Below are 26,372 nucleotides of genomic sequence, written 5' to 3' on the forward strand. Positions count from 1 at the left end.
CTGCAAGGTTATTTCTGTAGAAATTAATTGAAACATCAGCTGCCTGGAGGACAGGAGATTACTTTTCTTTTTTTAAATTGATGGATGATATTCGGCCGAAGAGGAAATGGAGTTTTGCACATTTAATGGGGTTAATGAAACAGGAAGAATCCAGCGGTTTGATGCCTCGTTGAGTCACCGTTCCCGTCCTCACAGCTGGAGGACTGATGCTGATCAGCAATGATCCCGGGTCAAACGGTCACATGTACAGCGCTGCGGGATGAGAGCGGTGTCATGTCACTCTGAGTCTTTTCACTTCACACGTGTAACACGAGTCGACTTCCAAAGCATCTCGTTAAACATGGACCAGTGATGGACGCGTGTCTTTACTGAGCTCTGTCGGCTGTCTTGGAAACCAAACAACAGGCCACCAGCCCTCCAACAAGAATCATAAACAACAGCACAGAACTGAAGGTCAGCCACACGTCGGTACACTTGTTACTCATGTGACCTATAGCACTGGAGTGGACACAATAATGACAACATCTTACGCTCTGATGAGTGCGATGTTTGGTTTGTTTACGCTTTATAATGAAATACAAAAAGGCAAACTATGTGTGAAAGAAGGGCTGGCAGTAGCAACCGAGTGTGGACGCTAAACATCCGAGAAATCCTCTCTCGTGTCCACCAGGGGGCGACTCCTCTGGCTGTGCAGAGTCTTCTTATCCAAAGCCTTTCTTCAAATCCCCACGGTCTTCCTGGAGATCAGTGTTTACGAGTCATTTTGAAGTTACGTTGTGATGTTTGTTTTCCGTTCTTATGTTATGTTGTTGATGTGATAATTTATTCGGTTTATTTTAAGCCCAAACATGATGTTTCTTCTAAACCCAACTAAGTGGCTTTGTTGCCACAACCTGAGTGGAGCCGGTTTTTATTTCTAAGACAGTTGAGTGTTATACATTCTCAGGCTCTGATGGCTCAGTGTGCACCGCCATGAAGTGGTTTTGTTCTGGTGTAAACAGCATCAGGCTTCACTTTCTCCGGACTGCACGTAATCCCACCATCCTCGGGGAGAACACGTGTTCCCTTGACAGCAACACAACCACGTCGTGTTTCTGAGTCACGCCGCAGAGCTTCATCTCCGATGTCTCCCCACGGCGTTCTGTTCCCCTTCCATTCTTTTGGAGTCGCGAGTCGCTGATGAGCTCTCCCACAGGCCACTCGGAGGACTCGCATTCCTGCTGTAAGCCTATCTCATGGACCCCCCCAACCCAACACCCTAAAAAAAGACAGGGTCGATCAGCGGGCCCCCTCCCCTCTCTCCCCGTCAGGCCCCTCCGGCAGCTGGGACCAGTAGGTGACCGAGGACTCTCTCCGACTCGCCAACAGACCTGAAGGAACCTGATGGAGGACAAGTCAACGCGGAGACTCGAGCGGGAAACCAACTGAGGGAAGCTTTAATCAAGTGCACAAGGAGATAAAAGTACAAGAAGAGGGTTCAGAGAGTCCCACAACCAGCGCAGAACCATGAGTACCTTTGGGTACCGCCGGGAGCCGAAGAAGTCCGAGGAGGTGGACGAAGACGAGCTGCTGGCCACTCTGTCCTCCGAGGAGCTCCAGGAGCTGGAGAGGGAGCTGGCCGACCTGGACGACAACGTCCCCATCGGCCTGAGGCAGAAAGACCAGACCGCCAAGACCCAGACGGGGAGCTTCGACCGGGACGCTCTGCTGAAGTACTGGGAGGACGAGAAGAAGAAGCTGCTGGAGGACGAGAGGACGGAGGACCAGAGGACGGAGGACCAGAGGACGGAGGACCAGAGGACGGAGGACCAGAGGACGGAGGACCAGAGGACAGAGTCCAACGGCGGACAGGTGAGACGTCGGTCCTCTGTCTGCTTGTTTAACACATCGAGGTTGGGTCGAACCAACAAGGATTCATTTGATACAAGATTAGTTTCACAAAACTAGGTTTAATATGAGTATAGCAGGTTAAAATCAATTAAAAACTACTGACTTGCCCAAATTTAAATCAATAAACTTGCATGCTGTCTGGACTAAGTAAGTAGGCTGTACTTTAACTCATATATATTGTAAAAGTAATATTCAACTGTAAAGTTCTGGTGCAACATGAATTAAATTGAAGGTTTGAAGTAAAAAATTTACTTTAAATTCGATCTTTCTTCATTTTAATCTCGTATTAAAATTCGGTGCAACTCTTTGTTGGCGTGAAACAAGCCTAACATGACCATAACTGCCTGTTTTAACGATCAAAGGATCATTTCCCATGATGCTTTTCACAACATCCATGTTTGTTTAACATCTTCTTGGTTCGATTTAGTAAAAAACCCAACAGATCTCACCTGCAGCCGACTCAGCAGCAGCAAGAGCAGATTTAAACCGTCGCCAATCAATAATCTGTAAATGTTGCATGTGATGCATTCTTATATCATTCTTCAGGTGATTATACGCCAATGAAAACATGAATATTGTATTCAATGTCTGCCAATAAATACCCCTAAAACACTGGACCTTTCAGGAAAGCACAGTAGTAGTAAATATACAAAGTACTCATCATGCAGAATGATATTTTATTCTTGGATTGTAATAATTGGTTCATTAATGTGAACGTCACTTTAATGTTGCAGCTGTTAGAGGAGCTAATTTGACCTTTTATATTAGATCAGTCATTTATATATTTACATTATACACTGCCGGCTGTCTGAATTTCTAAAAATATATAATACTTTATAAATTGATCGTATTTAGAGTTTATAATCTGAAAAGTAGCACTAAATCGAACAGAGCTCATATTTTACAGTATAATCTTTATTTATTTTCTAATTGTCTGGATTCCAGACAACACAGACAACATGTGCAGCATTTTTAATAACAGCGAGATTAGAGTGACAAGACGAAGACGTCTCACTCGATCTAGCTTCGCCCTGACGGCACTTCTGGAAAATAAATAAATGAGAAAACACATTCAGATTCAGTTTGGGGTTAAAGGAGCAGTTCAACGATGAAGATCAGTTTACTCTTTGTGGTTCGTGTTTAGTGTCTTCAGTGAAAATCTCAGTTTGGAGACTATGAAGCTATATGCAGGTGTGGCGTTCAGATCAGTCCAGTTGCATTGTGGGAAACATAGGAACCAGTGTTTTTTGGGGCTAAAAGGTAGAATACATAAGCCTCAATTCTTTCTAAACTATAATTTCTAAAAATACTAGACCACTGGAGTACACATTCAATGATAGAAATAAAGTATTTCTGAGTCATACTTGGGCATATCTTTTTAAGTGTCCTTAGATGTTTGTGTTTCCCTTTTTTAATTCTACATACATGTTTATCGTGTGTTCAAACATAAACCCACTGGTATGATGAATATAATTATGTAGAAGTGTCACATGAGTCCAGTTTAAACGTGTTGGTGGAAAGCAGTCTAAAAATATAGACTTTCAGAGAAATGCCAGCTTTAATGACCGTCCGCCAGCGTTGGAGAGGGTGCCTAATTAAATGCCGGCGTCTGGAGAATGTCAAGTTCAAGTTAATTTTCTGTTCTGTTATCATGTGCAGGAAATACGCCCAGATAACAGCAGAGGGGAACGAGTGACAGTGACCACCGGCAAGACTCTGGACGGCGATAGGCAGATTTCAGAAAAGGGGAAGAAAGCGAGTGTTCTCGCGAAGGAAGATGAAGCGGAAAAGAAAGACGAATGTAAGAAGGAGGCTCCGATGAGAAGTAAATGTCCTCAGAAGAAAAGTCTGTCGAAGGGCTCAAAGAGCGAACCGAGAAGGACCGGAACCACAGACCAAAACTTGAACCCGACCACCGACAGAGCGAGCGGGAACCCCACCGTCGTCGCCGAAACTCTGAAGCGGATCCTGTGCGACGACCCTGGCGTGAGCGAAGTCAACCTGAACAACATTGAGGACATTTCCCAGGAGACCTTGCTGTGCTTCGCCAAGGCCCTGCGAGCAAACACTCACGTCCACGTCTTCAGCCTCGCCAACACCCACGCTGACGACCGCGTGGCCCTCGCCGTGGCCCAGATGCTCAGCGAGAACCGCTTCGTCAGGAACCTGAACATCGAGTCCAACTTCGTGTCCGGTCAGGGCATCCTGGCGCTGCTGGCAGCGCTGCAGCACAACAGGACGCTGGTGGAGCTGCGCTTTCACAACCAGAGGCACATGTGCGGGGGGAAGGTGGAGATGGAGATGGTCCAGCTGCTGAGAGAAAACACCACCCTGCTCAAGCTCGGCTACCAGTTCGACCTCCCGGGCCCGAGGATGACAGCGACCAGCATCCTGACGCGCAACCAGGACCAAGAGCGACAGCGGAGGCTCCGACAGAACAAGGAGCAGAGTCCTCCAGAGGTGCCGGGACAAGGTCCTGGTTCATCTGCAGTAAACAGACCCCCAAAGAAGACGTCGCAATCTTCCAAGACTGTTGAGAACCAGCAAAGACACCCTCCTCCTCCTCCTCCTCCGTCTTTAGACCCGCCGACGAGGAAGATGTCCGAAATGGTCAAACAGCACGAAGGCTTGAACACGACGAAGACTCAGTTAAACCAAAGAAAGTCAAAGAAGCTCAAGAACGGCGCCAACGAGAAGGAGAGCGCAGATATTCTCAAAGACCTGAAGAACGCCTTAAAGCCGTCGCTCCAGAAGAGACGAGACGAACCTTCGAGCCTTCCTCCGCCAACGCCGCGGCTGTTGAGCCGCGACGACCTGATGGCGGCGATCCGCGACAGCAGCATCGGGTCCTTAAAAAGGGTAAGACTTCCTGTGAGGCTGTCACTGACAGATCTTACTTTGAAGGAATTTTGTTTCGTCAAAGTGAAAGACATAATTCAGCCTCCAAAGGCTGTTAGACCCCCTCAGTGGGGGTACGAACCAAGTTCTGCCGAGTGAAGTCGATGCGGAAGTGTCTTAAAACTTGCATTCCCTCTAATGTCCACCAGGGGGCGACTCCTCTGGTTGTATGGAAGTCTATGAGAAAATGACTCTACTTCTCTCTTGATTTATTACCTCAGTAAACATTGTAAACATGAGTTTATGTCTCAATCTCTAGTTTCAAGTCTTCTTCAATACAGCATGATGTTCATTTAGTACATTATGGTCCATTTAGAGTCACACAGACCATAAAGCAGGGGATGCTTTAGGGCGGGGCTTCAGTGATTGACAGGTCTCTCTACCAGAGACGTATACGGCGTCTCTACTAGGGGTGGGAATCGCCAGAGATCTCGCGATACTTCGATATTATCGCGATACTTCGATATTATCGCGATACTTCGATATTATCGCGATACTTTGATATTATCGCGATACTCCGATATTATCGCGATACTTCCACGATACTGCGATATTCTGAGTACTGCGATATTCTGAGTATTGTGATAACATATATTGCGATTTATTACTTTTTTCAACTTCAAATTATGTCCCCAAAGGAAAACTGTGTCAACAACATGTTTTATCCGAGTTCTTTCTCTGATGTCTCCATCTTTGTTTCGACCAACTTCCTACCAATCACTCACGCAGACCCGGCACCTCTGCGGACCTCACCAGAAAACAACTCAGCACCATCTAGTGGACTGAAAAAGCAATCGATTTGATTTTTAAAAAAAATTTGTTGAAATAGTTGATATAATAAAGTATCGATACGTGGCGTCCGTGTATCGATATAATATCGCCACGCAAAATATCGCGATACTATGATGTATCGATTTCCCCCCCACCCCTAGTCTCTACGTCACTCCTCCTCGGTCCAGATATGGTAAATTCCGTTAATCTGTTGCAAAAAAACAACATGGCGACGGCAAAATTGCCAAATTTAAGGCTTCAACACATCAGTCCACAAACCAATGACTGACGTCTCAACGACGACGTCCACTTACAGTCTTCGGTGTAAACACTGTTGCCAGACGACGGTCTGTCATTGCTCGACTGTCTCGGGTTATAAATAGCTTTGACTGCTTCACTGCGGTTTGATAAGACCGACGGCTGCTGGGAAGAGAGCAGAGTGCTGTTCACATTCCCACAAGGTTCAGAGAGCTTTCAACACAATGTGTCCACAGTGGGCTAAAGGAGTGAGAGACAAATAGGGCCGGGCAATGTGGTTAAAATAAGCTTAAATGATATTGCTGTCAAAATTAGTTTCATGAGTACAACAGAACTCAGATGGCACAATATGATGTTCAAGACCAACCAGATAAAGTCTTTTTTAACTCTTTAAGGCCTTCAGTGGAGACAGAAAGTCCCCAGTTCATCTTTTCTTTACCGAAAGGACAAAAGACAAAAGTCTTCCCATATCTCGAATTTGTGTCTCCCCGTTCCTGAGGCTTCTTACCAGGAAATCTTGAAGGACGTCCCAATTCCTGAAATGCATTTTTAGGAGCGAGGATGCCTGCAGGAGGAGCTGTAAGCGAGGATTGACCAGTGTGTCCTTTGTCTGGTTGTATAGAAGTCCATGAGAAAATGACTCTACTTCTCTCTTGATTTATTACCTCAGTAAACATTGTAAACATGAGTTTATGTCTCAATCTCTAGTTTCAAGTCTTCTTCAATACAGCATGATGTTCATTTAGTACATTATGGTCCATTTAGAGTCACACAGACCATAAAGCAGGGGATGCTTTAGGGCGGGGCTACACGCTGATTGACAGTTGCTACCAGAGACGTATACGGCGTCTCTACGTCACTCCTCCTCAGTCCTAATATGGTCACTTCCGTGACTGTGGTTGTGTGAAAAAAGATGGCGACGGGCAAATTGACAAACTCATGGCTTCATAACATCAGTCCACAAACTAATGGGTGACGTCACGATGACTGCATCCCCTTCTCATATACTCAATAAGGAAAACGCACAAAGAACGAGGAGTAACTTCTCCTCAGACAACAGACAGTCAGTTATTCGATGCAGCATCACAGTTAAAGTGTCTCCAGCATAACTGTGTTTTTGAGGTTATTTCTGTGTGCAGTAACTTTAACAGGTGTGTGATGTTTGTCGTTTCAGGTGGATCTGTCACAGGCCTGAACTCTTCTCACTTTGTGTTGAAACATTTCATTTCACACTAAAATGTCACTTTTTAAACAGCATCTTATTGAACGCATCACACGTCTTAGCGGCAGACTGCCTTCCCGTCCGTTTCAGACGTTGTATTTTGTCACCGTGTGAAACAGACTGTGAAGACCGATGTGTGGAGAAATAAAGTTGTGACTCGGTCTACACGTGTATGAAAAAGGTTCTCCGGCAGTCTTTCATTTTAACACACGTGTCTTTTCTTCAGTGACTCAGGATCAGAATAACGTTCTTTAAGATGTTTTTAAGATCATGTTAAGATGTTTTTAAGATCATGGTAAGATGTTTTTAAGATCATGTTAAGATGTTTTTAAGATCATGTTAAGATGTTTTTAAGATCATGGTAAGATGTTTTTAAGATCATGTTAAGATCATGTTAAGATGTTTTTAAGATCATGTTAAGATGTTTTTAAGATCATGTTAAGATGTTTTTAAGATCATGGTACGATGTTTTTAAGATCATGTTAAGATGTTTTTAAGATCATGTTAAGATGTTTTTAAGATCATGGTACGATGTTTTTCAGATCATGGTACGATGTTTTTCAGATCATGTTAAGATGTTTTTCAGATCATGTTAAGATGTTTTTAAGATCATGTTAAGATGTTTTTAAGATCATGTTAAGATGTTTTTAAGATCATGTTACGATGTTTTTAAGATCATGTTACGATGTTTTTAAGATCATGTTACGATGTTTTTAAGATCATGGTAAGATGTTTTTAAGATCATGGTAAGATGTTTTTAAGATCATGTTAAGATGTTTTTAAGATCATGTTAAGATGTTTTTAAGATCATGTTAAGATGTTTTTAAGATCATGGTAAGATGTTTTTAAGATCATGTTAAGATGTTTTTAAGATCATGTTAAGATGTTTTTAAGATCATGGTAAGATGTTTTTAAGATCATGTTACGATGTTTTTAAGATCATGTTACGATGTTTTTAAGATCATGTTACGATGTTTTTAAGATCATGTTACGATGTTTTTAAGATCATGTTACGATGTTTTTAAGATCATGTTACGATGTTTTTAAGATCATGTTACGATGTTTTTAAGATCATGTTACGATGTTTTTAAGATCATGTTACGATGTTTTTAAGATCATGTTACGATGTTTTTAAGATCATGTTACGATGTTTTTAAGATCATGTTACGATGTTTTTAAGATCATGGTACGATGTTTTTAAGATCATGGTACGATGTTTTTAAGATCATGGTACGATGTTTTTAAGATCATGTTACGATGTTTTTAAGATCATGTTACGATGTTTTTAAGATCATGTTACGATGTTTTTAAGATCATGTTACGATGTTTTTAAGATCATGTTACGATGTTTTTAAGATCATGTTACGATGTTTTTAAGATCATGTTAAGATGTTTTTAAGATCATGTTACGATGTTTTTAAGATCATGTTACGATGTTTTTAAGATCATGTTACGATGTTTTTAAGATCATGTTACGATGTTTTTAAGATCATGTTACGATGTTTTTAAGATCATGTTACGATGTTTTTAAGATCATGTTAAGATGTTTTTAAGATCATGTCTACATTTCCCCCTTTTTTATTTTCCGTCCGGTTTCTTCAAAACTACTGGCAAGCTTTTTGTGAAGCACGCCACACCTTGCAAAGTTTGGTTGATAATTATGTCACGTTGTTTGTGACTTTCCACAGTTTTTGATATCAAAACAGATCGTCGTATATTTAGTCAGTGTATATCAGTTTTGTTGTTCTTTTGTCTAAAAAGTCTGCTTTCTTGGGATTAATGCGTTTGTCTTGGTTGTACTTGTTAAAAACAAAAACAATACATTTAAAAAGATCAGTTTTCAAAGCTAGATGCCGATTGATGGAAAACCAGCAGCTTCCTAAATGTAGTTGAGGTGCAGGATGGAGGCTCGTTACTAATACACACACACGACATGCATGCAGGTGGTGTTTCCCCTGCCTATCAGGGCAGAACGCTTCTTACCTCGGTGGTTTTGCTCAGAGCGACTCATCTCGTAACACACGACGTGTCTTGCAGACATCGTTACAGTTCAGCGGCTTCACGTGTTTGTGACCTGAGAGGAGGATCAGCTCTGTGTTCTGTAATAAAGAGCTCACAGAGGGGGCACACACACACACACACACACACACACACACACACACACACACACACACACACACACACACACACACACACACACACACACACACACACACACACACACACACACACACACACACACACACACACACACACACACACACACACACACACACACACACACACACACACACACACACACACACACGTTTCATGATTGAACTCTAACTGTTGAGTGAGTTTCTGATTGAAGAGGGTTAATTGAAGCACCGTGGTACAGCGTGTTGTTCTCCATGTACTCAACCAAATAACATCTGTTCGTAAAGAGAACTACAAAATAAAAGCATGGGACTGATCTTGTGGCAGCAGATTACATCATCGTCTCCTCTGAAGCAGAACTTTGACAAAGAACGAGACACAAATTTCTCTGTAAATATTAACATTTATTTAAGTGTACAATTTAGTATTCTCATTGCCCCCCCCCCCCCTTTCACAGGTTCAGTATCTCGGCTTCTCGATGCAGCATTAGAGCCTCGCTGGAGGACGTTAAAAACTCTGAACACGAACAGTTAAAACGAGCGTCGGGTCACTTCTCTTCACAGGCATCGCCAAACCCACAAGCTGCTTGCAAACGCCACATTTGGTTTATTATTATTATTATTTGCTCTTTTTAAAAACGTATTATTCTCCACGACGAGGCATTTACAGTCGCGTTGCATAAAATTATACTTTGTTAGCTGGAAGAGGATGAATTATATTTTCATCTTTTAATGTTCTAGTTCTTTTGCATGACGTGATATTTGTTTTGAAATACCGACCGGAGCGCCGTTTGGATGTTTTCCCTCCTGCAGAAAAAAGTAACGAAATGACATCACAACAAAAACAACCAACCAGATGTTAAGAACAAAACTTCTATCATTTCACAAATGCCACAGTGTGTGTGTGTGTGTGTGTGTGTGTACGTTACCGTGTGCAGAACATGTTTCTGTATCAAAGGTCTACATATTAAACCTTTAGCTCCTGAAGCGTCACGGTAACGGTAACCTGCTCGAGACGACATGAAAACGACTCACGCACACCTGAAAAAACACAAAACGTAACTATCATATAAACGGTGTGCAAATAAACGGCTTTTAACGTCATTAATAAAAAACGTAAAGTTGAAAATCCAAAAAAAAATTGTCAAAAAAAGGGTTCATGAGGAAAAATAACAAAATAACACGACTACACTAACAAGTTATTAGGAAACTCGGAGGCACGAAAAGAAGCACGGTAACAAAAATAGTGTTATGTCGTTTAAACCGACCGCTGTCAGAGCTCAAAGAGGATCCTGCCCGTTTGATCGCACCTTCACGTCTCCCTCTGCAGTTTCCTTCACGAGGAACGAAAACAAGAAATGAACACAAAACAACAACGAGCCCACGAACACTCCAGTCCGGACTCCTCGTGTTCGACACCGTGAATCATGAACCGTAGCCCCGGTAAGTCTCCACATTGTGCTGACGGCGGCGTTAAGTGCTTCCTAATGACGGGATGAGAGGAGTCTTCAACGGTGACGATGTGTGACGAACTTTACAGATGTAACAGATGAGGTATTGCACGGATTCATTATAATAAATCATAACAAAAAAAAGCTAAAATAAATATACAGCCAATTCATACAACAGTTACATTGCAATGTTAGTCAGATGCTGGAAGATCGACAGGATATTTTCAGTCAGTCAGCGGAAGGTGCGGAGACGTCTTCACTAGTCGTCCCACTCGTCCGTCTTCACTAGTCGTCCCACTCGTCCGTCTTCACTAGTCGTCCCACTCGTCCGTCTTCACTAGTCGTCCCACTCGTCGTCATCTTCGAAGTCGTCGACTTCGTCGTCATCCTCGTCTTCGTCTGAGAAAAGGACACACATTTAAAAAATACATTTTAAAAGCGTTTCCTGCCGAGAGTTAGAAGAGATATCGTGTCCGGTTAGCTTAGCACAAGGTCTTTGTGCTAAGCTAACCAGCCGCTGGCCCTAGCCTGTGGTCTCGGGCCACATAAGAACCCTGGACGTCGTCGGCGGAGTTACCTGAGGAATGGATGGCTTTGCTCCTGATCAGCATCACTTCCATGAGAGCGCCGACGATGCCCGCCGTGGGAGCAGAACCTGGCGGTCCGGACTCCGGAAGATCCGGCACCTGAGACCCACACAAACAGATGCAGTCCAGTTAGTAACAGGTACAACCTGACGTTTCTCTGACGTGTAAAGAAGCGATGCAGCAGAACGTGGTCTTACGTTCTTGAGCTGGATTCCCTGTCGGATCTGGTCCAGCAGGGCGTCCCGTCCCACGCCGGAGGCCGGCGCTCGGTTGTTCTGCTCCACCTTCTTCAGCTGAGCTCCTCCTCTGATCTGCTCCAGCAGCGCCGACTTCCCGCCGGGGCTCGGCGAATTTGGGGAGTTTCCGCCCCCGCTGATGCCGTCCAGCTCTGGAGGCGGAGGGGGGCCGGGAGGGGGAGGAGGAGGCGCAGGAGGTGGAGCGGGGGCGGAGCCGCCAACTGGAGACTGCTGGGCCACAGGCGGAGGGGGCGGGGCTTGTGGGGAGATCGATGAGTGCAGGCAAGACAGCGGAGGAAGAGGAGGAGGCTGGTGGTGATGATGATGGTGGGGGGGAGGAGGAGGAGTGGGCTGGTGACCTCCCCTAGTGGGAGGAGGTGGAGGAGGCGGGGCACCCAGAGTTCCCGGTCTGGACGGAGGCGGAGGGGGAGGAGCTGAAGCGGGGGCTCTGGACGGAGGAGGGGGAGGCGGGGCTCCGCGTCCTCCTCTGGACGGGGGAGGAGGAGGAACAGGGGGAGCAGCAGAGTTGTGTGGTGGAGGAGGAAGTGGAGGAGGACCGCCACGAGAAGGAGGTGGAGGGGGTGCTGCAGGGTGGAGGGGGGGATGACAGGACATCTTTAGGCAAACAGTTCACAAGCCCTGCTTCTAACATGTGAGGGTCTGATGGCTTCTAATGTGAGGATCCGATGCTTTTTATAGGAAACTGAATGATTTGTTTTTGAAATGTTGGCCGAACAAAAGAAGAAGTTTGAAAATGTTAACCGAGGCTTCATGAGACGCTGTGACACGTTTCACTACTTTACGTTTTAAAAACTAAATAATTGATTGAATTATCCAGACAACGGATAATGACACGAATTGTAAGTTGCAGCACGAAACTGCTTCATGAAAATAAAGCCTCAATGTTTCTGTACTAGAAAATCTCACACACACACACACACACACACACACACACACACACACACACACACACACACACACACACACACACACACACACACACACACACACACACACACACACACACACACACACACACACAGAAGAAGAAGAGTCTGTCACGAAGAATAAAACTGTGTGACAGAGAAAAACGTTTCATCGGCATTTCAACTCGACTGTCTGACGGAAAAATACAAAAAACAGGAAGACGGACGGACGAGATCCTTCAGGATGAAAACCGTGAGACGATTTTAAATCAGTCCAAACTAAATCATAAAGTTATTTTGTTTTCCATTTGAAAAGATGGTGAAGTTCTCAATTCATTCAGTGAATCTGTGACAACAAGATTCCATATCGATTGTACAGAATAATAAGATCGAATAAATCCTTTACAGAAGCTTTAATATGCAACTTTAAATACTTTATATGGATTCTTATGCAAGGCTTTACTGTCCCACGAGAGTTTAAACAAATGGAAACAGTACAATTCAAACAAAGGAAATACATTCCCTTTGTTTGAATTGTACTGTTGCAAGTACACCGCTGTTAAAAAAACGATATATTTGAGCTGTTAACTCGTTGGTAATGGTGTTCTTATTCGGCCGATCAGCGATTTTAAGGCACCGGAGTCATTGTCACAGAACATCTCTACGTAAAACTGCAAATATCCACGTTTTAAAACAAACGGGATGAACTCAAGATGCCGGCAGATGGATTTTGTTACAGTTGCGCAGAGTTAGTTGTTTCCAGTCTTCGTGCTAAGCTAACCAGCGGCTGTCCGTCTCCTTTTTCACAGAAGAAGAGAAAGTCCTCTGGGTGTAAAACTAAGAGCAGCAGAATATATTCCATCACCGACTACAAGCAACAACCGCCCAACACCCATCAACCAGCAGAGCGACAGCAGGACCGCGGGGATCGTTCCCACTGCCAACAGTTATAGATCCTTCTGGAGAACATCAGAAACATCTCCCAGCTGCTCCGACAGCCCAAAATCAAAAGATCAATTCAACGTATCGTCGTTTAACTGCACACATGTTTGTGAGAGGATTTTTAAAGGAGCAGCGTGTCGGTTAAAGTGGCATCGAGCAGTGAGCTTTAAAATCATCACCGAAGACTTTAAAACAACGCACTGATTATTCTAAATATAACCCAATTTAAACATTTAAAAACAACCTGTGACAAAGTTCACTGTCGAAAGAAAAGACAAGCGGCTGATAGTTCTGTTCTGCAGCAAAAGATCCTGTGGGAACGAAACGCTGCTTCTTCATCACGCAGCATCAGTTTGACACATCAAACGGTACCCGACTGTGTGTGTGTGTGTGTGTGTGTGAGACAGTGTGTGTGTGACAATGTGTGTGTGTGTGTGTGTGTGACAATGTGTGTGTGACAATGTGTGCGTGTGTGACAATATGTGAGTCAGTGTGTGAGTCAGTGTGTGTGTGTCAGTCAGTGTGTGTGTGTCAGTGTGTGTGTGTCAGTGTGTGTGTGTCAGTGTGTGTGTGTCAGTGTGTGTGCGACAGTGTGTGCGACAGTGTGTGTGTCAGTGTGTGTGTGTCAGTGTGTGTGTGTCAGTTTGTGTGTGTCAGTGTGTGTGTGTCAGTGTGTGTGTGTCAGTGTGTGCGACAGTGTGTGCGACAGTGTGTGTATGCGCGCGTGTGTGACTGTGTGCGTGTGTGTGAGGCTGTGTGTGTGTGTGAGACAGTGTGTGTGTGTGTGTGCGCGCGTGTGTGCATGTGACAGTGTGTGTGTGCGTGAGAGAGACAGTGTGTGTGTGTGACTGTGAGTGAGTGAGTGAGTGAGTGAGTGAGTGTGTGTGTGTGTGTGCGTGCGTGCGTGTGACAGTGTATGCGTGCGTGTGTGTGCGCATGTGACAGTGTGTGTGTGTGTGAGAGAGACAGTGTGTGTGTGTGCGTGCGTGCTCACCCTGCCTCCTCAGCTCGTTCTTCACGGCCTCCACGCCGCCCTTCTTCTCGATGAAGTCGTAGATGACTTTGGACGTCTCTCGGTCCTTCAGCTGAGCCTCGGAGATTCCACACATGTCGAACAGGTTCTTCAGTTCAGGGTCCAAGTTGTTCAGCTGCAACATCGACACACATTCAGAACAAAAACACACACAAACACACACACACACAAACACACACACCTGGCGCCGATGACGTCGACGGTTACAAGATCAGAACTTTGTGTCCAGTTCAGAAAACACAGCCGAAAACACTCGACAGGAGTCGAGCGTTTGCTTGTGTAAGAAGCTGGAGGAGGATAGTTCACAATGTGTTCATGATGACGCCAGCAGGCTGCAGCTGTAATGTTCAGCATGTTCAGCATCTCAGCGTAGCGCGTTAGCATGCTAACAGCCAGCAAACGTGCACAAACTACAGCTGAGATTTATAAAAGCTGAACTTGTCACTTGAAAAGGTCTCAGAAGCCTCGAGGGTTTGGTTTGAAACGCTTCTCTTAAAATGTCACTTTATTTATTTCATCTCCTCTAACGAGGAACACACATCATGAACTCTGTTATTGAGGCTTTAATACATCATTCCTCCGTCCTCTGCTTCATGTGGACACATGTTGAGGTTCTTCCTCTGCAGTGAAGATGAACTCAACAGTCACAGAGTCAGTGTGACACCTGGTGGCCAACAGGAGGAGTTACAAGCTGCCTGAAAAACAAACCACTCAGCTGCTTCCCATCAAATCAAACGTTAACCTGCAGCTCTGCACCGTCTCCTCCAAACAGTCACACCTCCCTGTTCCCGCCACGCTGCAGTGCATTCTGGGACCATGTGGCGTGTCACTGACGGGATTGTTGAGCACGCTCAGTCAGTCGGGTGAACGGAGACAAAAACGAAGGAGTGAACAGAAAACCTCCTGCTCGTTAAGACCTCCTGCTCGTTAAGACCTCCTGCTCGTTAAGACCTCCTGCTCGTTAAGACCTCCTGCTCGTTAAGACCTCCTGCTCGTTAAGACCGTTAGTCTGTGATGTCATACATCAGCTGCTCAAGGAAACCAGCCCGGAGTTCCTAAACAGCCTCCATTTTACAAACATCTGTCAAACCCAAATGATGATTCAACCCGTTTGCGATCCCACTCAGTAAACCTCCACTAGAGTCACGTTATCACATCTCTTCCTTCATGTTACTTCACTTGGATGTTTGACTTTTACTAAAATACCCAAAATGGTGCATTAATCCTTCAGTGTGCAGTAAACTCAGTGACGGGTTCATCTACACAACGCTGTGTGAAGCTTCTGAGCCGTTGAACATGAGCAGGAAGCAAAAAGAGCCTATTGTGTGATTTCATCATGCAGCCGCCACACAGGTCACTATTGTGCTCCCTGTGTGTGTGTGTGTGTGTGTGTGTGTGTGTGTGTGAGTGTGTGGTACTCACATCAAAACCTGTGTTTGGATCCCAGCCCACGTGACCGATGTGCCTGAAGAAGACGGGACAGACGTGAGATCACACGCATTAATATGCAGAGGCATGTTCAGAGGGTGCACGTGGGCGACCGTGTGCACACGCTGCATAGCGAGCCCACACACACACACACACACACACACACATCAGAGACACACACGCACATCAGCAACATGTTTACTGTTTCCATGAAGAAGAAGAGTGTTACTGTGGGATCAGACAGGACAGGACACACACACACACACACACACACACACACACACAATGTGTTTTTGAGAGCGAGTGTCTAATGCAGGGGTCTCAAACTCATCTTCACTCCGGGCCATATCAGCATCATGGTCGCCCACATAAATAACTCTGCATTCACAGTTTAAAGGAGTCTTCAATGTGCTCACAAACATTTCCATGTTAAATGTACAGTAACCAGCCAAAGAGCTGCTTCTATGACTGTTTAAGTATCTCATCATTTTGACTTTCTATCTCATAACTTCGACTTTCTATCTCATAATTTCGACTTTGGGGATATTTTTCTTATCAAGTCTAACTTTAAAAAAAAAAAAAAAAGTTTTAACTTTTTAGGGGTTTTTTTGCTGGTGGATTCGCGGGCCACATCAAATGACGTAGCGGCCGGATTCGGCCCGCGGGCCGGGAGTTTGAGACCCCTGGTCTAATGAAAGACACCTGTGAGTTGCATTTTGGGAAATGTAGGATCCGGTCATTTTGGAGTTTCCTCTCTTTCCTCCGTCTCTTTTGAACTACAGCTCAAACAATAAGCTAATGAACTGAAAGTCAACAGACTTTTGATCATTTATTTATTGTTAGTCATTTTCCAGACGTAAATACACGTCACACCAACATTTGCCTGTTTGAGCTTCTCCGATGAGATGATTTGATAATCTGAATATCTTTGGCTTTTTGTAACAGTGACTCACTGGAAGTTGCTGGGCGTGCCGATGTCGGCCTTGGTGAGCTTCTTCTTCTTGCCTTTGCTCTTCTTGTCCTTTCTGTGCAGCCCGCCGTGGCTCAGCGTGTTGTTCAGGTGGTACGGAGGCTGCTGGTGGATGTGGGAGTTGTGGTGGAATCGAACGTTGTTGATCTCCGGGTTCTTGATGTCCACCGTGGCAATGTGCAGCGCTGGACCTGCACACGGGGGGAAAGCTCATGAGCAGTGCGGTCTGTGAGAGACGACAACACTGACACTTCAAATATTATAATGTAAGAAACATTAATATCAATATCTTCAATATCAATATCATCAATATCTCGCAGCCTAATCTCTGGTACCAGAGGATCAATCTGACAAAGATCTTCTGTAAACTCTCTCACTGAGCTTTTATAATAAATAAAACGTGGAGCGGATGTCCCTCCTCTCTCCGTCGGTCCGAAACCGTTCAGTCCTCGAATTCCTCGTAATCTCCGCTAAACCGCGGCAGCATCCGACATAAACCACCTCATCCACTGCTAATCCCGGTACAGATCCCCGGGACTCCCCGCGAACGCTGGCCCTAAAGGGCTCGCCTCTAATCTGCCGTCTCCGGAGGACGGCCGGGCCGGCTTTTGTCCCACGTTTCGAGCACGACTTTTATGATACCGACTGAAAGGCGTTTGTACAATGAGCAAAGTTTCGATATCTTTGTGCTGAAAACTAACCAAAGATCATCATTTTTTAGACTCTTTTGGGGACAAAGTATTTGTACGGCTGCTTGTGTTTCACATTTGATCACTTTGGCGATTCTTGTTCAATAAACAAATATTTTGTACAAGCGGTAACCTCCAGTTCTGAAAAGTGAAGCGTGTTGTAGTGTGTTAAAGCTGCATTCTCTCTAGTGTCCACCAGGGGGCGACTCCTCTGGTCGTATAGAAGTCTATAGAAAATGACTCTACTTCTCTCTTGATTTATTACCTCAGTAAACATTGTAAACATGAGTTTATGTCTCAATCTCTAGTTTCAAGTCTTCTTCAATACAGCATGATGTTCATTTAGTACATTATGCTCCATTTAGAGTTTAGACTAATTGACGATCGTTGATGATCCATATTGGCAGATGCAGATCCCTTTGTTGTTCATTCATAGCAGCTGGTCTACAAGGATCCAGACTGATTTTTTGGAAAAATAGTTTGTGAACAACCAAACATTCTAAATGCTATCCTTTAACTTTGTTAAACTAACGTATATTGTGTTTTCTTTCCATTCATAAAAACACAATCAAGTTTATCACCAAAACTACACTGTACAGATGACATGTGAACACCTCATGATAACGTTATAATTTAGTCCTCGTTTTCACTGAGCAGAGCCTGAAGGCATCACAATGTAACTGAAGTGAAGCTCCGTTGGTTAGCCGTTAGCGGTGATGCTAACGTTGCTAGCTCTCCTCTGATTGGTTGTTTACAATGAAACCTGATCAGAGACCAGAAACACATCAATGACGTCCTGGTCACATGTTTTACGGAATAGTGGAGGATGGTCAGGAACACTTTATTTACACTGTGGAATTAATCTGAGGTTCAGAACCACGAATAAGAGTCGGAGGCGAGCCAGCAACATTCCCAAACAACGTGTGGTATCCCCACATAACGGAGACACAACCTCTGCAGAGCAGCCAGGTCCGTCTGCGACGCTCATGTTTCAAATGTCAGACTGAATCCATCTGCACCACCGGAGACAAACGTCAGGGAAACAGCCCGAGAGAGGACCGATGCGTTTTCAGGACATGTGAGTTAATCCCGCTCTTTACGCGGTTTGCCAACAACTTAATGAAAGTGGACCTTTGGGGACGACGTGCAGGAGCAGCTGCAGAGGAGAAGCGCTGAACGAAAAAGCTCTGATTCACTGCCAGCGTTTCTCACAGCTGTGCTCATGATGGAGAAGAAAACATTTCTATTTTATTGGCCAATGACGAAGTCTGGTTTTCGTCCGTGGAAATATAATTGACAGCAAAGCTCCAGATTAACTGAGGTTCAGAACCACTAACGTTATCGACATCTAAAGTGGTTATTTGCATGAAAACCAAACGCACAACTCAAATGATTAAGAAATAAATGACTCTCTCTTAACATGTATTGGCATTATTAGTTTTATGAATATATTATCGGCTGCTTCGTGCTGGTTCAAGGAAGTTAAACAGCTCATAATTCTGTCTCTGATATCGATTTACTGAAATAAAAATGTCTTTTTAGAATTAACACTTTTGTGTTTTCATGAAACGTTTTTTTTTTTCTTTTTACAAAATGAGTTGAAACACCAGCAGCGAGGAAGGACTCTTTTACCAAACGAAATTGAAATCGTGTCGTCTAAACTTAAAATTAAATCTCGTTTGAATTGAAATCAAACAGTTCGGTTCCTTCAAAACAACAGAATTTATTCAAGTTTCTCTCCAAAAAACGACATTTTACAATTTGAACACAACATCATACTAATAAATGTACTTTTGTCCGATACTTATTTTCACTGATCAGAGCTTGAACGCATCATTATAGATTACCGTGGTGTTGGTAGCTGTAGGGCAGCTTGATGGGAACTCTTTACAACAGAACGTCTGAGTGAGTTCGTTGACCCAGATGTTTTAAGTTCTTCCTCCAGAACTTATTTTGAACTTGCTGCAATCACATCACTATTTTATACTCGTTTCATTGTTGTAACGGAGGAATAAAAGTCCACAGATTTATACAATCGTCATGGTTTAAAAGTCACAATACACAGAATAATACTTTACTCGTTAACATTCTTACAGAGGTCTGAAGTTCTACGGGGAAATACCGTTTCTTTGGGTGCAGTACCACGTTTGACCACCTTCACACCGACGTCTTATAATGTTAATGCTGGTTCACGATCACTTTCCTCCCAGACAAAAAAAACACATTAAAGTATCGCGTGAACGATAAAAATCACAAAACAAACGTTCAGCAGCAGTTCACTGAGGGGATTACAGATGAAGGCCCTAACGCGCACCACGGCCGGGGTTTAGAGGAAACAACGGAGACCATGTGGTCCACATATGGCACAGACGGACGTCTTGCTGACCAGATTAACCTCAACGGACGACTGAAGTCTTTAAACCAGCTTCATACGACGCTGCTGTTTGACACGAAGGTCTGTCGTCCAGCTAGACGTCTGAGAACTACACGTATGTCTCGATGGTCCTTCATGCTTTTAGGGAAGTTCTCTTTACCAATAGATGTTAATCCGAGCCGAACTCAACGGACCCAACAGCATTCTTTACGGTCACGTGACTCTGTGGGGACGTTAGAATCATTTCATTCTTCTCATCAGAGACAAATCTATTTCAAATTATTTTAGTTTAAAGTTTTATTTCAGACTGAATTTGAATTTCTTTCACTTCATTCGTTTCGTACGACGTCTAGTCGGCTTCTTTCTGTTTAGAAGGTTTCGTTTTAGTTTTACGGACACGATCATCAATGTAGAAGTAGTCGTTATCAGTCAACACAAGGAATTAACGGGAAATAAGTGTCTGAATTATATGTTGTTTTTCTGTTCAAACATCTATTAATGAAGGAAAGAAGACTAACAGCTGATTACAAACGGTGTCTTTTCTGTGTCGAGCAGCAGAAGCAGGAGAATCTGCATCATCAATATTAACAGCATCAATATCAACGTACCATTTCTAGAGTCACCTCTCTTCTCTGCAAAAAAATAATAAATGAACACAATTATAGTTTCAGAACAAAATGGAGATAAAGAGACGGAAGCTGGTGAGAGTTCTGAAGAGGCGAGAGGAGAGCGTGAGCTGGTTAGAGAGATTCTGGTTTTAAAGACCGCAGGAGGTCAAAGGTGAAACATGCTGACTCAGCAAATCAGAGAGAGAGAGAGAGAGTTCAGGAAGGCCTCGACATGAGGAAGAGAAGGAAAAGATCTGAAAGCTCGGGTTCCCCCCCACCAATGAAGAAGGCGTCAGACCTTCAGTCATCACAGTTTGAGTGACGCTCTCCAACAAGGAGCCGGAGGAACGTCGACAGACAACGAACTCACAGCAGCAGAGACAAGAAGGACAAGTCCCAAAACTCTGGTCTTATTCATCATTCGACGGCCAAATTGATGAAGTCGAGGCCTGAAAACCACAGCCCACAAACCAACGGGGCGACGTCCCGACGAGGACGTCCACGCCTCACAGACGAGGACGTCCACGGCTCACAGACGAGGACGCCCACAGACGAGGACGCCCACGCCTCACAGACGAGGACGCCCACGCCTCACAGACGAGGACGCCCACGCCTCACAGACGAGGACGCCCACGCCTCACAGACGAGGACGTCCACGCCTCACAGACGAGGACGTCCACGCCTCACAGACGAGGACGCCCACGCCTCACAGACGAGGACGTCCACGCCTCACAGACGAGGACGTCCACGTCTCACAGACGAGGACGTCCACGGCTCACAGACGAGGACGTCCACGCCTCACAGACGGTCTCTACTGGACCACAAGGCACTTCATACACCTCACTGGTTCACCAGGTATTTACACCGGCCTGCCTCCAGAAACTACCAAACCAAGTAGAGTTCAACGCATTCATTCACAGACGCACTGCCGACGCTTTGACCCGAGATGCACATTTTACACAACCTCAAGTCAGAGCTTCATTTAAAGAGGAACTCCACAGGATTCACTGTCGATCACGTCTGCTGCATTCACGAACAGGCTAGAAGATCGTATTCCTCTCTACGGCTCGCTCTTTAAATCCTCTCAAACATCAAAGCAGCAAAACCCTGACTCCTCCCCGTTTGTGGCGATGTGCCGCTGCTGGCTTGCTCTCTCTGATGCAGACCACAGGTTTGGGATGAGGTTTCTGTGAGGAGGAGACGGAGGAAGCGGTGAAACGTACCGCTCTTGCGTTGTCGTCGGTTCAGCAGGTCGTTGATGGCGGCTCTGAACCTTTTGGCTTCTTCTTCGCTGGCGAAGTTCAGACCGATCTGACAGGTCTGAGAGGAGGAAGAAGAGGAGGAGCCACAGATTACTGAAATTACTTCTTTTTAATTCACCGGTTTTTATAAACCAGTTGTTTAAAACAACAACATGCTTTTCAAGCCCGTCGGTGGGTTTTGGGGTTCGGACTTCAAATAAAGATGTGAACAGAAGAGTGGTGCATGTAAACATAGTCGTGTGTGATTAAAGACATTATAAAATGAGGAAACGATCAGTCGGATCGTCCAGTTCTTCCATCAGGATCACATTTCTACTGTCGATCTGTTCATTGCGAGTCAGACCAGGAAGGAGAAGCTCATCATTTGAACACTAACTCTGAGGATACGCTGCCTGGAGGGACGCCTGAGAGCAGAAGCGGCTGTTTGACGGAGTTCAAACCCATTCATCGATGGTGACGGCGTATCGAACAGAGTGATCGGTGAGAGCGAGTCACTCACGTCTCCTGTGAATGAGATGAAGTAGGACCTGGAGCTGCTGATGGAGAAGTTGTGGTACAGCTCCTGCTCAAACATGATTTTCCCTTCCTGCAAAAAAAACACAAAACAGACGGAAATATCAGAGATTATCCTGGAGGTTTAGAAGTGACTCAGCACATTTACATATCACATCTCCCACAGATTAAAGGAGTTCTCTCGGTTGATTTCCTTCTTTTCAGACAATCACAACTTCATCATTTCGATGAAAATGATCTGACATCGGTCAGCAGAAACATCTGGTACAAAACTCAACATGTTTAAATGTAAAGTGCACTTGAACGCACCAACAAGGAGGGTTATCGAAACAATCCGCCGATAATGAACCTAAAGAACCATGTGACACGAAACAAACTATGTAATACATCCGCAGCACGTTTGAAGTCTCTGCAGGTTTCTCCTTGAATAGAAAAGGACTGAACCACGGAGAGTAAGCACACATCTGTGGCCGATGGTTGACACTGATCGGTTACGGGTGCACACACTGATTGCATCTTAAAGCGCCGCATTAACTCCTCCACCGGCCGACAGCGCGCGGATGCAGTCTGTCCACAAACTGTGGAAGCAGCAGAAGAGACGAAGGAAAGAGCCGAGCCAGCAGTCCGACTCAACAAGACGCCGCTGCTGTTTTCATCAGAGACGGACATCTATATGCACGTTCCTGTTATTGGACATCAAGTGCATTCATGTAGTTTACGGTTGGAGACGTTTGACGAACATTTAGCTGCAGCCAGTTTTAAATAAAGTCGATAAAATCGGTTGAAACCATGTTTCACCCACATACAGAAGGATGGCAACTGAGAAGAAAAACTATGATAGTAGAGCCTGATAACACTGCATTTCAGGCAAATACCAACATTAATATTTGCCTTCCGAAGGCGTTCAGGTTCAGACATCAGAACTAAATAAAGACGACCAGGAGAAGTCGTCCGAGGCAAATATGGAAGAAATAAATCACAGATCTGCTTCGTGTGTCGACATGAAAAGTGTCCGTACGGTCGGTGACGTCTGTCTGTTCTCTCATAGACGATCCATCAGCAGGTTCTGTGTATTAATGATTCATGTACAGTGAAGAGAGAGAGCTACCGCCGCCTGTGAGTCAGTCAAAAGATAATTATATTACAACACAGATCATTTCCACAATTCTGAACTAAAACTGATCTTATATACTTACTCACACGAGCCTCCGTCTTATTACAATACAAATATTGAAGTGACGAGTTACTGCTTCACTCCTCTGAATACCCAGAGTGCCGTTCTGCACAGGACGGCGTCGCTCACCTTGATGTCAAACACTTTGATGAAGTAGGACCTCTGCGGGTTGTCTTTCACCAGACAGGCCACTCCACAGCAGCGCTTCACCCAGCAGCAGCTCCGGTCTGAGCCGTACACCTGGACCACCGCCGAGCACAGAGTCTGAACACACGAGGGGACAAGAGAGAGGATCACAAGCATCAGCATTTAATAACCCAAACGAAACACGCCATCACGAAGCAGGTTCTGACGAGTGAAGCCGATGCTGAAGTCTCTTAAAGCTGCATTCTCTCTACTGTCCACCAGGGGGCGACTCCTCTGGTTGTATAGAAGTCTATGAGAAAATGACTCTACTTCTCTTGATTTATTCCCTCAGTAAACATTGTCTGGACTGAGGAGCAACGTCGAGACGCTGTATACGTCTGGTAGACACCTGTCAATCACCGTGTAGCCCCGCCCTAAAGCATCCCGTTCTGGTTCGTGGTTTTTAGGAGTTTCTGCAGAAGTCACGCTGTGTCAAATCCTCGGCCCGGCAGAGAGCAACTCCAGCCTCTGAGGGGAGCGGAGAGGAAACGCCACCGGGTTTCCTCCTCTGTGATTCACGAGTGCAGGTCGGGAGAGCGTCGGGAAACACTTCTCACCATGAAATCACCGCTCAGCATCACACAGGAAAAGGCCAAAGGTCGGCCTTCAATTAGGCCGCGTAAATGCCCGCCGAGGGGAAAGTATGCGGCAGTAAAACACAGAGAGCAACACTGCAGACTCTCTGCAGCGTCGGAGAACCAGGAACCCAAAGAACGAGCACAACACGGAGAACCACGTCCAAGTCATTCAACAGATTCAGAGTGGTTCCTTCAAGACGGTTTGAGTTAAAGCTTTGGAACCAATGAACTGTTTCAGTCTTCAATCTAATGAAGAAAACAACCATGATCTGTTAATTATCTTCTGAGATGGGATTTTTCAATGCATTCTGAACATTTATGGGGACTGTGGTCCGACTAAACAAGACATCACCGGTGGAGGAGAGACTTTAAACTTGCTACAACAGCTCTAAATAAAGGCTTCACCCATCTATAGATGGATCATCCATGAAACCCAACATGTAGTCAGCTGGTATTTAATTGTGTTTCAGTTGAATGCAGTTGGAGCTCTTTGCCTGCCTGGTGGTGCTTTCAAGTACAAGAACAGTCAATCTGACATTTGAGACTTTGGTGTCTGAAGAGCCAACGTTGGTGAAACAGATTCTCAGCAGATGCTGGTTGTTTGTCTGACCTCGTGGCTGATGAACACAACGCTCTCAGTCAACAAGAAGCCGCCTCACCACACCGGCCGTGGGACCGCACATGTTGAGCGTTCCATTGTTCAGCAGCCCTTGAAGGGCTTTCATCCACTTTGGCTCATCGGTTGAGGTTCAAAGTTTGGTTTGCAGGTAAGGTTTAAAACTTCTTCCTCAAGCAGCTTCAGGGGCCTTTCCCACTCGGTTATCCACCTCATCTCCATGAAAACTTCCAGTAACGTAGAAACGTACGTATGAAATAAAGCTTCACTGATGATGACGTGTCTGGCGTGCCACCTGGCGCCCTGCTGGGGACTCTCACATTACCGGGTGTTAACACAAAAATGTGCTAAAGCTTTACAGTCAGACAAACATACTGAAAGTCATCAGTTTGGTCTACCACAACTGAAGATACGGATCATTTTTAGTACCAATTAATCTGTTGGAATTATCTTTTTCATTTAAAAACACTGTTTTCAATTATATAAACAGAAAATCCTACAAATCTCACTCTGGAAAAGCAAAGAAACGATTCAAGACCAATGAGAGCGATACAAATACAGGACCATGTCAAAATACAAGCCTACGTGTAAGAGTTTGTGACATAACGTACATCATGTTTCTATAATTAAGGTTAGGGATGCCACTAACAAATACGTTCATGGACAACTATTCTGCAAATGTATCTCTAGATCAATATACAAAATATATTCCAATAGAAACATAATATTTTGTATTTATTAGAGTCTAAATAATTATAATATTATCAAAGTGTTTATATTATCAATGTTTGGATTCTGTTGTCTCGCATTGATCTCTGCATTTAAAAACAGGTCAAACCTTTCGGAGAGTAAAGTTGTCTCTCTGAGGTTTGGATCTGCTCCACTGATGAGTCTTTACATTTAAAAACCTCAAGGAGTCTCAAGGGTCACCGATTTGAACGCAACACCGGCGGCGGTTGTTTTTTTGCTGCTTCATATCAACTGAGAATGAAGAAGCACAAGCTGGCGTGTTTTATAGAACGTGTGGCTGCATGCACCTGCAGAACGCACGCTATTAGAACCTGCAGGTGGTAAACAAGCGGAGGAACTTACGGCGCATTTCCTGCCGAGGTATCCGAACAGGCACTCGTTCTCCTGCGGGGTCAGGAGGATGGAGCCCACGTTGGTAGCTCTGCGGGGCTGCGAGTGGTTGTTCATGGCTCCGAGTTATTCTAGTTGCAGTACGCGGTTCTCCCCGTAACGGACTCAGCGAACACTACGAATCTACAGAAAATCCATGCGGGCTCCGGTTGCTGTGGCCTGCAACCGGATCATCTCCGCTGAGTCCGACTCCCGGCTGCAGGGAGGAGGAGGAGGAGGAGGAGGAGGCGTCGGTTGGGATGTTTTCCAGGCTTGACTCCTGGTTCAGAGGAGGAACTTAAAACGTCTCCGTTTGGGGAGTTAAATGCAACAATAAGGACTTGCTGTGGGTCTAAAACGCGGATAAACGCTCAACTTTCATTCGGAAACTCCAGCAAGATGCAGCAGCGATGCGTACATCCAACATGGCAGCCATGCGGAGCAGACCACTTTAAAGAGCAAGGAGAGGGGGGTGGGGTCGGACAAACGCCATAACTGTCCAC

The 26,372-nt window shown here is 44.9% G+C and overlaps 2 protein-coding genes across 2 annotated transcripts; one reads left to right on the top strand and one right to left on the bottom strand.

Annotated features, from left to right (window-relative positions):
- The first annotated feature begins 1,430 nt into the window (after positions 1-1,430).
- lmod2a (leiomodin 2 (cardiac) a) lies at positions 1,431-7,115 on the top strand. Its single transcript, XM_079295411.1, has 3 exons — positions 1,431-1,851; positions 3,550-4,749; positions 6,992-7,115. Exons 1-3 carry the CDS (start codon positions 1,507-1,509, stop codon positions 7,010-7,012), a joined length of 1,566 nt encoding a protein of 521 aa, XP_079151537.1. The 5' UTR covers positions 1,431-1,506; the 3' UTR covers positions 7,013-7,115.
- A 2,973-nt stretch (positions 7,116-10,088) lies between these two features.
- Positions 10,089-26,278, bottom strand: wasla (WASP like actin nucleation promoting factor a). Its single transcript, XM_079278436.1, has 10 exons — positions 25,843-26,278; positions 23,500-23,634; positions 22,183-22,269; positions 21,645-21,741; positions 16,734-16,941; positions 15,775-15,817; positions 14,314-14,467; positions 11,413-12,035; positions 11,206-11,314; positions 10,089-11,027 (listed from the first exon to the last, which is right to left on the bottom strand). Exons 1-10 carry the CDS (start codon positions 25,945-25,947, stop codon positions 10,966-10,968), a joined length of 1,623 nt encoding a protein of 540 aa, XP_079134562.1. The 5' UTR covers positions 25,948-26,278; the 3' UTR covers positions 10,089-10,965.
- Positions 26,279-26,372: the final 94 nt, after the last annotated feature.

The sequence above is a fragment of the Melanostigma gelatinosum genome (assembly GCF_949748355.1).
Source record: "Melanostigma gelatinosum genome assembly, chromosome: 1".
NCBI classification, from domain to species: Eukaryota; Metazoa; Chordata; class Actinopteri; order Perciformes; family Zoarcidae; genus Melanostigma; species Melanostigma gelatinosum.

Bases quoted from the DNA above. Each gene is read 5' to 3' on its own strand.
- lmod2a (XM_079295411.1), top strand. From the start codon at position 1,507: ATGAGTACCTTTGGGTACCGCCGGGAGCCGAAGAAGTCCGAGGAGGTG. The intron at 1,852-3,549 runs GTGAGACGTCGG...TATCATGTGCAG, and splicing joins CAGAGTCCAACGGCGGACAG to GAAATACGCCCAGATAACAG. The intron at 4,750-6,991 runs GTAAGACTTCCT...TTGTCGTTTCAG, and splicing joins GCATCGGGTCCTTAAAAAGG to GTGGATCTGTCACAGGCCTG.
- wasla (XM_079278436.1), bottom strand. From the start codon at position 25,947: ATGAACAACCACTCGCAGCCCCGCAGAGCTACCAACGTGGGCTCCATC. The intron at 16,942-21,644 runs GTACGTTTCACC...CCCCGTGTGCAG, and splicing joins CCGACGACAACGCAAGAGCG to GTCCAGCGCTGCACATTGCC. The intron at 11,315-11,412 runs GTAAGACCACGT...TGTGGGTCTCAG, and splicing joins AGGGAATCCAGCTCAAGAAC to GTGCCGGATCTTCCGGAGTC.